This window comes from Callorhinus ursinus, unplaced genomic scaffold (assembly GCF_003265705.2).
Source record: "Callorhinus ursinus isolate GAN/ISIS: 27379988/994484 unplaced genomic scaffold, GSC_fseal_2.0 scaffold9, whole genome shotgun sequence".
Taxonomy (NCBI): domain Eukaryota; kingdom Metazoa; phylum Chordata; class Mammalia; order Carnivora; family Otariidae; genus Callorhinus; species Callorhinus ursinus.
This window is the reverse complement of record NW_027397071.1, coordinates 5,990,179-6,005,195: the sequence shown is the minus strand read 5'-3', so window position 1 is coordinate 6,005,195 and position 15,017 is coordinate 5,990,179. Positions and strand designations below refer to the sequence as shown.

Below are 15,017 nucleotides of genomic sequence, written 5' to 3'. Positions count from 1 at the left end.
AGGCAAAGGATCTGTACTCAGAAAACTATAAAATACTCATGAAACAAATTGAAGAAGACACAAAGAAATGGAAAAACGTTCCATGCTCATGGATTGGAAGAACCAACATTGTGAAGATGTCAATGCTACCTAGAGCAATCTACACATTCAATGCAATCCCCATCAAAATACCATCCACTTTTTTCAAAGAAATGGAACAAATAATCCTAAAATTTGTATGGAACCAGAAGAGACCCTGAATAGCCAGAGGAATGTTGAGAAAGAAAAGCAAAGCTGGCGGCATCACAATCCAGGACTCCCAGCTCTATTACAAAGCTGTCATCATCAAGACAGTATGGTACTGGCACAAAAACAGACACATAAATCAATGGAACAGAATCGAGAGCCCAGAAATGGACCCTCAACTCTATGGTCAACTCATCTTTGACAAAGCAGGAAAGAATGTCCAATGGAAAAAAGACAGTCTCTTCAATAAATGGTGTTGGGAAAATTGGACAGCCACATGCAGAAGAATGAAACTGGACCATTTCCTTACACCACACATAAAGATAGACTCCAAATGGTTGAAAGACCTAAACGTGAGACAGGAGTCCATCAAAATCCTAAAGGAGAACACAGGCAGCAACCTCTTCGACCTCAGCCGCAGCACCTTCTTCTTAGAAACAACGCCAAAGGCAAGGGAAACAAGGGTAAAAATGAACTACTGGGATATCATCAAGATAAAGAGCTTTTGCACAGCAAAAGAAACAGTCCACAAAACCAAAAGACAACCGACAGAATGGGAGAAAATATTTGCAAATGACATATCAGATAAAGGGCTAGTATCCAAAATCTATAAAGAACTTATCAAACTCAACACCCAAAGAACAAATAATCCAATCAAGAAATGGGCAGAAGACATGAACAGACATTTTTCCAAAGAAGACATCCAAATGGCCAACAGACACATGAGGAAGTGCTCAACATCGCTCGGCATCAGGGAAATCCAAATCAAAACCTCCATGAGATACCACCTCACCCCAGTCAGAATGGCTAAAATTAACAAGTCAGGAAACGACAGATGCTGGCGGGGATGTGGAGAAAGGGGAACCCTTCTACACTGTTGGTGGGAATGCAAGCTGGTGCAGCCACTCTGGAAAACAGTATGGAGGTTCCTCAAACAGTTGGAAATAGAGCTACCATACGATCCAGCAATTGCACTACTGGGTATTTACCACAAAGATACAAATGTAGGGATCAGAAGGGGTACGTGCACCCCAATGTTTACAGCAGCACTGTCCACAATAGCCAAACTGTGGAAAGAGCCAAGATGTCCATTGACAGATGAATGGATAAAGAAGAGGTGGTATATATACACAATGGAATATTACGCAGCCATCAAATGGAATGAGATCTTGCCATTTGTAACGACGTGGATGGAACTGGAGGGTGTTATGCTGAGTGAAATAAGTCAATCAGAGAAAGACATGTATCATATGACCTCACTGATATGAGGAATTCTTAATCTCAGGAAACAAACCGAGGGTTGCTGGAGTGGTGGGGGGTGGGAGGGATGGGGTGGCTGGGTGATAGACATTTGGGAGTGTATGTGCTATGGTGAGCGCTGTGAATTGTGCAAGACTGTTGAATCACAGATCTGTACTTCTGAAACAAATAATGCAACATATGTTAAGAAAAAAGAAAAAGAAGATAGCAGGAGGGGAAGAATGAAGGGGAGTAAGTCAGACGGGGAGATGAACCATGAGAAACGATGGACTCTGAAAAACAAACTGAGGGTTCTAGAGGGGAGGCGGGTGGGGGATGGGTTAGCCTGGTGATGGGTATTAACGAGGGCACATTCTGCGTGGAGCACTGGGTGTTATGCACAAACAATGAATCATGGAACACTACATCAAAAACTAATGATGTAATGTATGTTGATTAACATAACAATAAAAATTTTTTTAAAAAACTCATTTCTGGAGGCGCCTGGGTAGCTCAGTCGGTTAAGCTAAGGGTCCTGGGATCAAGCCCCACATAGGGCTCCCTCCTCAGCGGAGAGTTTGCTTCTCGCTCTCCCTCTCCCCTCCCCTGCTCATGCTTTCTCTTGCTCTCTCTCTCTAATAAATAAAATCTTTTTAAAATAAATAAATAAACAAACTCACTTCTGGATACTTATTTGGGGTTACTTCCATAGTCTAAGCAAATATAAATCATTTTCACTCTTATTAAAATGAGATTTTTTTCAGAGTACCAGAATAAATTAATCTACATTTGTTTTAAGTGTCTGAAACACAAAATATGTTAGCCCAATATGAATTACTATAGGAGATATACATTATTGGTTTCATTCAGCAAACACTACTAATCACCTGTCTATGGGTCATGAAGATTGAGAATAAAACACAGTCAGTCCTGAGAACTCAAAATTTAGTAAAAAACAAAAACATGTAAACAAGGTTATTAATGAACAGAGTGATGTGTGAACACAGAGAAGGGAATAATTAATTGTCTATGGGAACAAAGAAAAGCTTCACAAAGGAAGTGACATCCAAGTTTATTTTTTTGAAAATTTATTAAGAATTTGTCAGGTAGAGAGGAAGATGGGGGAGGGGATGCCATTCTAAGTAAAATGAACAGCACAAAAGCACAGAGCTGTGAAAGATCACAGTTTGAAAACTGAACTCTGCATGGCTGGAACAGACTAGAAACAGATCCAGCTAGAGGTACTGTTGGGGCCAGATTATGAAAGATCCTTGTAACCACACAAAGGAATTTGGACTTTAATCTTGCAGGCAGTTAGGACCCAGGTTTTAAGAAAATAGGAAAAAATTAAATTTGTTTTTTTTAGAAGGATGCCTCACTCTGATGACTATGTAATGAGTAGACTGGACTAAGAAACTGACCACTGAAGATTTACTTAAGATAGCTCTTCAAATAATCTAGACAAATAGTTTTCAAACTGTGCTCAGGTCTCAATCATTTTTATAAGCAACCAAAAAAAGTGCTTTTCCTTATTTGGGAAAAATAAATGTTTACCGTCGTCTTTTGAAGGGTGACTTTGGCATATCTGCTGTAGGGATCATCTGCTCTCCTGGCCTTACCCACATGATCGGCCCATCATCACTCTGGGACCTACACTGGAGTCGGAGGCTGGAAAGCGTACCCCAGGGCAAAGTCATCTAGAAGTCAGATGAATGAGTCACATTAAAAAAAAATTTTTTTTGTCTATTTACAAGTTAACCTCTCTACTACCCCAAATCAAAAGAAAGCTCTAGGAAGTTTATTTTGTATATGCATATGAAGAAATAAATGCTATATTAGAGAGTAATTTATATGTAAAATTCTGAAGCAATAATTTTGTTATTGCTGTTATTCTGAACCAATAATTTTCTAAACATTTCTATTCAAAACACTGGATAAAATTTAATTTTAATAGACAAGATTAATTTAATATTAATACTTCTTAATAGAAAGTGTCCACTAAAGTAATGATCAGAACTTTAATAATTGGAATTAACACTCACTTTCAGAAATGGTGATTCTTCTAACATATCAAGGAACTCTGGGAAATAATCACCAACTTCTTCATCTACTGCTCCAACAAGACTTATCTGCCGCATGGGACCTGCTCGGTAGGTGCCACAGCAGTATGTCCTGTTGACCTGAGATAAAACGAAAGGGGGGAGAAAGAACTGAAGTACACTATAATATAATTAAAAAATTAAAATATTGTTTCCATTGTTGCTATTTCTTCTACATACTAAGAACTCAATGCTCAGTACCTTGTATAAAGTCCACAGTTACAGAAAGTTGCCCTAGCACACTGACACATTAACGTGATAAGTGCCACAAACAAATTTCAAAGAGCAAGTTAATCTATGATCCCAAAATCTCAAAGAAACACTGAAGACTTCTCTGAGAATGATGATTTTTGTACTTTGTAAACACTAAAAATAATAATAATAACAACAACAAAGTGATCTTTAGGACAAAAAAAAATCAGTAAATAAACAGTAAAACTGGCAGGGCAGAGAAAAGGAGGAAAAAAAAAATGGTCAGATTAATCTTCCATATTCATTTTGTACTCCCTAGTGAAAACCTTCACATCAGGCCAGATACCAGGCTTGACTGTTAGCAATCCCAATCTCCCTCCCAATTACTTGCATATAAGATCCTCTATCCCAGGCAAACTGATCTTTTTATCTACCCAATTTATGCCAAACTTACTTCTACCTGCAATGATTTTTCTCTTAAATCTGCCCTACTTGAAATGTCCTCTTCTGTCAATCCAAATCTTATCTTTCAAAGATCAGTTCAAGACTTTTCTTCTGGAAGCCTTCCTGATCACCCTTCATGATCTTTTTTTTCTGAAATCTAATGTGACTTGCAAGCACACAGACATTTTCTATCAACTCTCTAGTGAACTTAAGGCATATTTTATACCAATCTGTAGCCCAGAGAATCCTAGCATTCAAATGGAATCTACTAGTAGACCTGAAACTAATATTACACTGTATGCTAACTGGAATTTAAATATAAAATTTAAAAAACCAAACAAATAAAAAACAAATGGAGTCTACCAATTGATTTGACACAATCTGATATTATTCTTCTAAGTCATTTCTTGTATTTTCTTATATTCCCACCTCCAGTTTTTTTTTTTTTAAGACTTTTATTTGAGAGAGAGAGAGAGAGAGAAGAGAATGAGAGAGCATGAGTGGGGTGAGGGGCAGAGGGAGAAGCAGGCTCCCTGCTGAGCAGAGAGCCCCTTGTGGGGCTGGAGCCCGATGTGGGGCTCCATCCCGGGACTCCGGATCATGACCTGAGCTGAAAGGCAGACTTGAGCCACCCGGGCACCCTTCCCCCTTCTGATTTAAAACTAATGTTTCTCAAGAATAAAGACAGATCTGTGCATACAGAAGACTAGACTAAAAATGCTTAATTCTAACCAGAATTTCCACCTTGGATCAGTAACCAAGCATTCTCTACCTTAGTTAAGGTGCGGATTAGACTGAAAAGCCTAATATAGGGGTGCCTGGGTGGCTCAGGAGGTTAAGCAACCAACTCTTGATTTCAGCTCAGGTCATGATCTCAGAGTCAGGCTCCATACTCAGCAGAGAGTCTGCGTGACATGCTCTCTCTCCCTCTCTCTCTGTCCCCATCACATGCACACTCTGTCTCTAAAATAATAAATCTTAGGGGCGCCTGGGTGGCTCAGTCGTTAAGCGTCTGCCTTCAGCTCAGGTCATGATCTCAGGGTCCTAGGATCAAGCCCCACATCAGGCTCCCTGCTCGGCGGGAAGCCTGCTTCTCCCTCTCTCACTCCCCCTGCTTGTGTTCCCTCTCTGGCTGTGTCTCTCTCTGCCAAATAAATAAATAAAAATCTTTTAAAAAAATAAAAATAAAATAATAAATCTTTAAAAAAAGATTTAATTGTTGTTTTAAATACCACCTATTTTGCCTCAATACAAGGCATAAATGACAATCTAGCATTTCTTACAGTTTTTTACTATTAGTTCTCTAGCAGCATTTTCAGAACCCACTTTTTTTTCTGTAGACTATTTAATAGGCACCCCTATTCATACACAATACACAAAGAAAAAATCAGGGATTTCTTACTTCCTTATCTTTCCCAAGATCACCTTAAAGGATCATTAAGCAGCAACCACTCAGGACAAAAGTCACCTTTCATATATTTTTATGAGTTACCTTCCATTCATTTGTATGATCATCATGCTATGAAAAGCCAGGGGAGACAGCAGGAAAGATGATGATCATGGGATACAAAGATAAGGAAAGCTTTTCTATTTAGGAAAGCTTTTCTAAGCATTATTCTAACCTTTCTAGGCCAAGCACCCTAAAACAACTAAAGCAGATTAATTAACCTTCAATACCAGTTCTGAGAATGGCATGCTTTCAGAGATAATAAATATCAGTCCCCCCACAACACTCCCCCCAACTATTCCCAATTATCAGAAGTTTCTTTACCAAGATAGACTTTCAAAAATACAGAATAGTGGCATTTTATATGAGAACTATCCTAGAGACACATCACAATTTAAAGCTTACAGAACTCAAGACTAATCCTGAAAAAGGACACTGCCACGTGCCACTTTTGCTAGCTTTGAGATTATGCAACTCTTAATGCATCATTAATTTGAAGGAATTCACACTACTTTAAATTTTACAAAGACAGAATATTTTTATATCACAGTGCTTGAAGTTACCTAATTTAAACAATTAGCAATAATTTAATTGATAGCACTGAGCCTGAAGACAACTTAAAATGCAAACACCTGGGATAATTAATATGTGACATGAATAAATATAAAGCATCCTTTCCTATTCGGAAAGAGAAAGTTAACCTAAAAAGAGGAAACTTGAATTATTTTTTATTTAAAAATATGTATTATAAATTTATAATTTATCCTGTGTCTAGAAAGAATGAAATAATGAGACATTAAACTGTGCCCAAAGAAAAATAGTAGAAAGAGCAAAGTCGATTAACAGTATCTGTGTATCACTTGTGTAAAAAACGTTCATAAATGCTACTGTTCGTAATGCATTTAAATAATTAACAGCACAAGTTGGAAGATGGATAGCATTTATGACCAGAAATTCAACATGTACCAACTGTGTGACACCAATGCCAAACAAGCAAACTACTAATTCTACCCTTCTTTTTAGAAACAGAACTTCCTGGGCATACAGCCAATAAGCGAGGCTCCTTGGCAGCCAAGTGTGGTCTGGAACTAAGCTCTGGCCAATGAGATGTTAGTCTAAGTTACATATGCAATTTCCAGAGCATGCCTTTATAAGTAAGCTGCTTGCTCTCCACTTCCTCTTTCTGTCTCTTAAGAGCCAGGTTCAAATACACAGACAACACCACCAAAGGGATTGGCAAAACTTAAAAGATGAAAGGAGAATCCTGGATGACATCATGGAACAGAACAGAGCAGCTTAACCTCCGGACTTGTTCCTCAAGAGAGAAACTTTTATTTTGTTCTAGCAACTGTATGTGACATCTCCTTGTTGTTATCCTGTATACTGGCACACATCATTTTACTGCACTTCACTTTATTGCATTTCACAGATATTATGCTTCACCAGTAACTGCATTTTTTACAAATTGAAGGTTTGAGGCAACTCTGCCAGAAGTAAGTCTATCAGCACCATTTTTCTAACAACATTTGCTCTTCGTGTCTGTGTGTCACATTTTGGTAATTCTCACAGTATTTCAAAATTTTTCATTATTATATTTGTTATGATGATCAGTGCTCTTTGATGTTACTACTGCAATTGTTTTGGGACACCATGAACTGTACCCAAATAAGACAGCGACCTTAATAAATATTGTGTGTGTACTGACCGCTTTACTGACTGGCCGTCCCCCTCTCTCCCTCCTCCTCAGGCCCTGTTTCCTGAGACACAACAAAACTGAAATTAGGCCAGTTTAAGAACCCTACAATGGTCTCTGTTTGAGTGAAAGGAAGAGTCGCACGTCTCTCATTTTAAATCAAAAGCTAGAAATGATTAAGCTTATTGAGGAACGCATGTCAAAAGCCAAGACAGGTCAAAAACTAGGCCTCTTGCACCAAAGAGCCAACTTGTGAATAAAGGAAAATTTCTTGAAGGTAATTAAAAATGCCACCACACATGAAACACACAAATGATAAGAAAGAGCTTTATTGCTGATATGAAGAAAGTTTTAGTGGTCTAGATAGATCAAACCAGCCACAACATTCCTTTAAGCCAAAGTCTAATTCAGAGCAAGGCCCAACTCTTAACAATTCTCTTAAGGCTGAGAAGGGTGGGGAAGCTGCAGAAGGAAAAGTCTGAAGCTAACAGAGGTTGGTTCATGGGATTTAAGGAAATAAGCCATATCCATAACGGAAAAGTGCAAGGTGAGGCAGCAAGTTATCCAGAAGATCTAGCTCAGATCATTAATGAAGGTGGCTCCACTATACAACAGATTTTCAATGCAGTCAAAATAGCCTTATATTGAAAGAAGATGCCATCTGGACTTTCATAGCTACAGAAGTCAGTGCCTGACTTCAAAGCTTTAAGGGACAGGGTGACTCTCTTATCAAAGAAAAATGTAGCTGGTGACTCTTAGTTGAAACCAATGTTCATTTACCATTCCAAAAATCCTAGGGCCCTTCAGAACTATGCAAAATCTCTTCTGCCTGTGCTCTGTAAATGGAACAACAAAGCCTGGATGACAGCACATCTGCTTACACAACATGGTTTACTGAGTATTTTAAGCCCACTGTTGAGACCTACTGCTCAGAAAAAAAGATTCTTTTCAAAATATTACTGCTGACAATGCACCTGGTTACCCAAGAGCTCTGATGGAGATGTACAATGAGATTAGTATTATTTTCATGCCTGCCAACACAACATCTATTCTGCAGCCCAGGGATCAAGGAGTCATTTCAATTGTTAAGTCTTTTTTTGAAAGACTATATAGCTGCCACAAATAGTGATTCCTCTGATGGGTCTGGCCAAAGTAAATGGAAAACCTTCTGGAAAGGATTCATCATTCCTAGATGCCATTAAGAACATTTGTGATTCACAGGAAGAGGTCAAAATATCAATATTAACAGGAGTTTGGAAGAAGTTGAATCCAACCCTCATGAATGACTTTGAGGGGTTCGAGACTTCAGTGGAGACAGTAACTGCAGGTGTGGTAGAAACAGCAAGTGAACTAGAATTAGAAGTGGAGTCTGAGGATGGGACTGAATTGCTGCAATCTCATTGTAACACTTTAGCAGGTGAGGAGCTGCTTCTGATGGAGGAGCAAAAAAAGCGGTTTCTTGGGATGGAATCTACTCCTGGTGAAAATGCTGTGAAGACTGTTGAAATGACAACAAAGGATTTAGAATATTACATACACTTAGTTGATAAAGCCACAGCAGGGTGAGAGGACTAACTCCAATTTTGAAAGAAGTTCTATTGTTGGTAAAATGCTATCAAACGGCATCACATGCTACAGAGATATTGTTTGTGAGTCAATGAGTCAATTTCATTGCTGTCTTAAGAAACTGTCAAAGCCACCCAATCTTCAGCAACCACCACCCTGAGCAGTCAGCAGCCACCAACATCGAGGTAAGACCCTCCACCAGCAAAAAGACTGACTCGCCGAAAACACAGATGATGGTAGTTTGCATTTTTTAGCAATAGAGTATTTTTTCAAATTAAGGTATATGCATTATTTCTTTAGACATACTGCTATTGCCCACTTAAAAGATTATGCAGTACAGGGCAAACATAACTTTTATATGCACCAGGAAACCAAAAAATTCATTTGACTTGCTTTACTGTGGTGGTCTGGAACCAAAAACCACAATATCCCCAAGGTATGCCTGTACTTTCTATATATACTAAAGGAGACAATACTCCGTATTGCACAAATGACATCGGGAGTATTAGCTTCTGCTCTGGGCTTTAAAAAGTCTGTAACTGCAGCACATGCAAAGGAAACAATTAAGATAATTAGTGACTTGAAAACCAGATAAATCGGAAAAAGTGTGAAGAAATTAAAGTATTTAACCTGAAAAAACTGAAGTAGAAGAGTAGACTCATGCAACTTTAAATAAAAACCAGGAATTATAGGAAAGTCAGTATCATTCACTGAATGAAAGTTTACTGTATATTACATGTCAGACACTGTCCTAACCACAGATCTAGCAAACCAGACCCATTCGTGGCCCCTGGAAGCTTACAGTCTAGTAGGGAGAGGCAGACACTATCTAAACAAATATTTAATTATAAGCTGTGACAAGTCCTCAAAATGGAATGAATAAGACACTGTAAAAGAGAACAAGGGATCCTGATTTAGAGAATAAAGTGTTCCTCGAAATAAACATGGAGTTGAAATCTGTAAAACAAGTTTAAAGGAAACAAAACCCCTTAAGAATCACCCTTTCCAAGGTCTAAAAGAAAGCTAATGGGGGCGTCTGGGTGGCTCAGTCGTTAAGCATCTGCCTTCGGCTCAGGTCATGATCCCGGGGTCCTGGGATCGAGCCCCGCATCGGGCTCCCTGCTCCGTGGGAAACCTGCTTCTCCCTCTCCCACTCCCCCTGCTTGTGTTCCCTCTCTCGCTGTGTCTCTCTCTGTCAAATAAATAAATAAAATCTTTAAAAAAAAAAAAAAAAAGAAAGAAAATTAACAATGCTAAACACAGAAAGCAAAAGAAAAAATAAGGATGAGGCTGGATAAATGAGCTGTAGCTGGATTAGGAGAGCCTTGAAGACTACTGTTAAAGATTTGGGAAATCACTAAAGGATCTAAAGTAGTTAAGGAAAAGTTATCAATTTGCTTTTGTCTTTTCAGGGCAGAGGGGGCTTGGGGTTTTTGTATTTGTTTCATTTTCCCAGAGGAGTACTGAAAGAGATTTAGGCTTGAAACGATAAACTAAGTTAGTAACAGTGCAGATGATTAGAAAATGATAAAGAAAAAAGATTTGAAAAATATCCAGGAGATAAAATTGCCAGGACTTGGGAGACAGACTGGATATGATAGGGCAGAGAAAGGAATGTCAAAGATGTCTCCCAGGTTCTGACCTTTGCAGGGAGATACAGAAACCACTCTTTCTACTGAAGGCCCACCGCCAGGTTTGGGTGGGAAGGTAATATGTTGAAGTTTGAACATGATGAGCTTCAATTGTGTGGTGGGCTGAATAATGGCCCCCAAAGATATCTAGATATGTAGGTCCTAATCTCTGGAACCTGTGAATATGACCTTATATGGCAAAAAAACCTTTGTAGTTGTGAATAAGTTAGGAATCTTGAAATAGGGAGGGTAGCCTAATCTATCCAGGTAAGCCCTAAATGTAATCACAGGCATTCTTATGAGGAGGAGGCACAGGGAGATCTGCAGAGAAGGCGATACAATGATGGAAGCAGAGGAGGAGTGATGTACTTTTTGCAGATGGAGGAAGGGGCCACAAACTAGGAAATACAGAAGGCTACCAGAAGCTAAAATACACAAAAAACCAACAAAACCCAAATTTGCCTTCAGAGCCTTCAGAACTGTAAGAAACTGTAAGTTTGTATTGTTTTAAGGCACTATGTTTACGGTAATTTGTTACAGGAGCAATAGGTACTAATACCAAGTAGCTCTAAAACACCCAAGTGGGTATGTCAAAAGGGCAGCTGGGTCTGAAATCAAGTGGTTTGGACTGAGGATATAAATCCTAGTCATTGGCTACAGAACATATATAGTTCAAAGAACAGGGGTCTTTGCCTAGGAACATCCAATTTAAAAGGCACCAAAGGAGAAGAAAAGCTGACAAAAAAGAATGTAAAGGAATTGTCAAGTGGTCAGAGAGGTTAAAAAGAAAACCAAGACAACACGGTATAATAAAAGTTAAAATAATATATTTCAAGAAGTTTGGTCAAAATGTTGCTGAGACTTCAGTGAAATGAAGATGAAAAATGCCCATTGGTGACCTTGGCAAGAGAGGTTTTTCAGAGAAAGTATGACAGCAGAAACAAAATCGGTGGTCTGAGGAGAGATGAGAAAATGTGGACAGCAAGTGTAAACAATTCTTTCAAGAAATTAGACTGTGAAAATAAAAAAGGTTGGTAGTGAGAGGAGAAAATAAGATCAAGAGAGAATTTTCTTAAATGGAAAGACTGAGCAACCCTCAATAGGGTTGTATAAACTTTTATTCCCCCTAGCACTGTAAGAAAGTATATGTTGCCCCACAGCCTAATAGAATGTTATCAAACTTTTGGATTTTTACTAATTTGGTAAGTAAAAACTACCATCTTAGTAGTTTTAATTTCACTTTCTTAGGAATGAAGCTGTGTATCTTTTCAAATAAGAGAATTAAAGGGCCTTTTGCATTTCTTTTTCTGTGAACTATCCATTCATATGCCTGCTTATATTTAAACTGGGCAACTAGTATTTATTTCTCTTATCTAATTCTAGAACCCTTAATAATTTAGGAAAGTTGATCCTCTGTATGAATTGTATACAATTTTCCACAATCTGTCTTTTGACTGCGTTGACAGTGATTTTTCTTTTGTTTTGGTCATAGTCAGAAAGACCTTTTGAACTACAAAGTCATGAAAGAATTCTTCCATGTTTTCTTCTATTACATTAATGTCTCCATTTTCCACATTTAAATCTCTGATCACATTGGGAATTTATCTTGGTATCCAGGGATATGGATACAAAGATGAATTCTAGATAAGTACCCTGATGTCCCAACGCTATCATCTCTCTGCCATCAATGATTTCAGATACCATCATTTTTATGTATCAAATGCCTGTATGCATTTGGGCCTATTTCTAGACCTACTTTTCTGTTTCACTGAATAATGTTCATAAACTAATATACACTTATTTAATCACTAAATCTTTAGAATGTATTGGTATCTGATAGGGCACTCCTCCACCACTACTTTTCTTTATCATTCTGATGTTGGTTCTTCTTAATCCAAAAATATATCTTTCCATCTAAGTCTTCTTTAGTGTGAAGTCTTAATGGGAAGAATCTGGTAAAGGTGAAAAGGTGAAAAGGACTGCTATTTAAACATGGCAGACAGAACAAAAGATTTATGTCTATTCCTTATCAAAACCCACCAAGTGAGAGTAAAACAAAGGCCATAAATCCCAGAAGCTCAAAGAGAACAGAAGTAAAAAAATGACAGATACAAGTTAGCAAACCAGTTTTTACAAGAGGAAAAGTGTACAGGGGAATTAGCCAACTGAGAACTCTGAATACTGAGTACCTACATAGAAGATAACCAAAAAATCAGTTTGAGCTACAGAATCATGGAAAGGCTAAGCAGAAGGTGGGAAACAAAGCATAGAACTAAAAAACGAGAACGATGGGATTAAAATTTGTATAAGAATTAGTTAGACCCCTCTGCTTATGTTCCCCACTCCCTGCCCCATCCCACATCCTTACCCTATCTTATGGAGAAAGTGAACAAGAGAGACTATGGAAAACAAAGATACCAGGCACAAATATGAAAGAAAGCCATTACACTGACAACAGACAAGTAAAATTCCATATATTGAACAATGAACTCACCTACCTACTTCCATAGTTCAACTCCAAGAATTCTAGCAAACAGACATATAACCTACTCTATTCCCCTGGCAAAAATGTGGTACAGTCTTAGCTGTAGAAATTAAAGGCCCCAGAGGAGAAGATCTCTAAATGTTGCTATTTGGAGCTTTTCTTACAATGATATGGCCAGATTCCCTACCCAGTCATCAAATGGCCAATCCCACCTTTGTGTCCACAGTTTCTAACCAGTTTTGTACTAACACATATTTCAATATAAACAGATCACCAGACATTTGAAGAAAATACATAAACAAGATTAAAACAAAAAGAACTCGATGAAACAAACTATAAGAAAATTTCAAAACAATTACTAATATCATCAAAGAGATGAAAGATGATATTGCATCCATGAAACAGTAAGTTATTTAAATTAAAAAAAAAGAACAAGGTCTTAAATTCAAAACATTACAGCTGAAATAAATCAACAGGAGGAAAAGAAGATAGTTAAATCTCCCCAGAAAGTAGAACAAAAAGACAAAGAAGAATAAAAGGAAAAATTTAGAGGTTCAGCCAGGAGGCCTAATATCCAACTAATAAAAGTTTCAGGAAAGAAGAACAGCAGATACTAAGGTAAGGAAATTAACAAAGAAATAATACAAGAAAACTTACCCAAACAAAAAGATATGCATTTCCATATTGAGAAGGCCTAAATACTCATCAGAGTGAATATAAAAGGACTCATACCAATGAAATCTGAGAAAATCATGTGGGTTGGAGGTGGTCTTCAACTGTATTGATAACATTTTATTTCTTGGGCCAAGTGGTTAGAACACAGGTATCTTTATACCTCTATGTATGTCTGAAATATTTCACAGTAAATTAAAAAACAAAACCCAATTTAAAAAAAATCTCAAGGCACATTATCCTCAGTATTCTGAAATTCTGCAGTAAAGAGGTTTTAAAATAAGTTTCCAGAGAGGGGAAAAAAAACACCTAAAAATATAAGGACTCATTATGATACTGGATTTCTCAATAGCAGTACTAGAAGCTTAAATAAAGACACTTTGCCTTTATAAACCTCAAGGAAATGATCTCCAACCAAGAATGCCACACCTATCTGAACTACCCAAAATATGTAATGGTAGGATAAAGACTTTAAACACGTGAAATCTCATTTGAATCACTGAATTCGGTCAACAGAATAGTCATGGAATCCCAGGTCATGAGAAAAGGCAAACAGAAATCCCAGGGCATCCATGTATAGGATACAATGCGCGCACGCGCACGCGCGCACACACACACACACACACACACGTAGAGGATACCTCTACATATATTCCTATTGCAACACTGTAATATTACAAAACTGTAAACAACCTAAATGTATAAGAACAGGAGAATAGTGATATAATCACACAAAAAAATACCAAAAATAGCAGTTAAAATGAATGAACTAGAGTTACGTGTATCAACATAATTCTCTAAAGCAATGCTGAAGTGAACCAATCTGCAGAATGATACACGCAAAATACTATTTATAAAGTGTTAAATCATACAAAATAGTTTTATATAGTCTGTATGTTCATACATGTATAGCAAAATATTAGAAGGTGCATAGAGAAATCACAAATTCAGAAGAAAGATTTACTTCTGGGGAGAAAAAAAGCTTAGTATTTTATTATAAATGAAGGAAATATAAAGAATTCACTTAATATAATTTGCACTTTATATGGGAATGGAGAGGGAAAAGATTAAAGGGGTGGGGGTGTGTAAAGATCCTAAGCAAACGGATGCAGTTTCTTTTTCGGATGATGAAAAAGTTCTAGAAATGGATAATGGTGATGGTTGTATAACATTGTGAAAGCACTTAATGCCAATGAATTATACACCTAAAAATAGTTAAACAGTAATTTTGTTATCTATATTTTGTGACAATCCTAAGCAAAGTGAGGAGTGGAATCTAGAGCACAGGTGAAAGATTAGCTTTTGAGGAGGAGGTGGGATTTCT

The 15,017-nt window shown here is 37.6% G+C and overlaps 1 protein-coding gene across 1 annotated transcript in view; it reads right to left on the bottom strand.

Moving 5' to 3' along the window:
* RSBN1 (round spermatid basic protein 1) overlaps positions 1-15,017 on the bottom strand; it is a 53,049-nt gene that overhangs the window by 18,110 nt on the left and 19,922 nt on the right. The window contains 2 exon segments of the mRNA XM_025872460.2: positions 3,019-3,161; positions 3,507-3,644. Of these exon segments, the coding sequence (XP_025728245.1) occupies positions 3,019-3,161; positions 3,507-3,644 (281 nt within the window).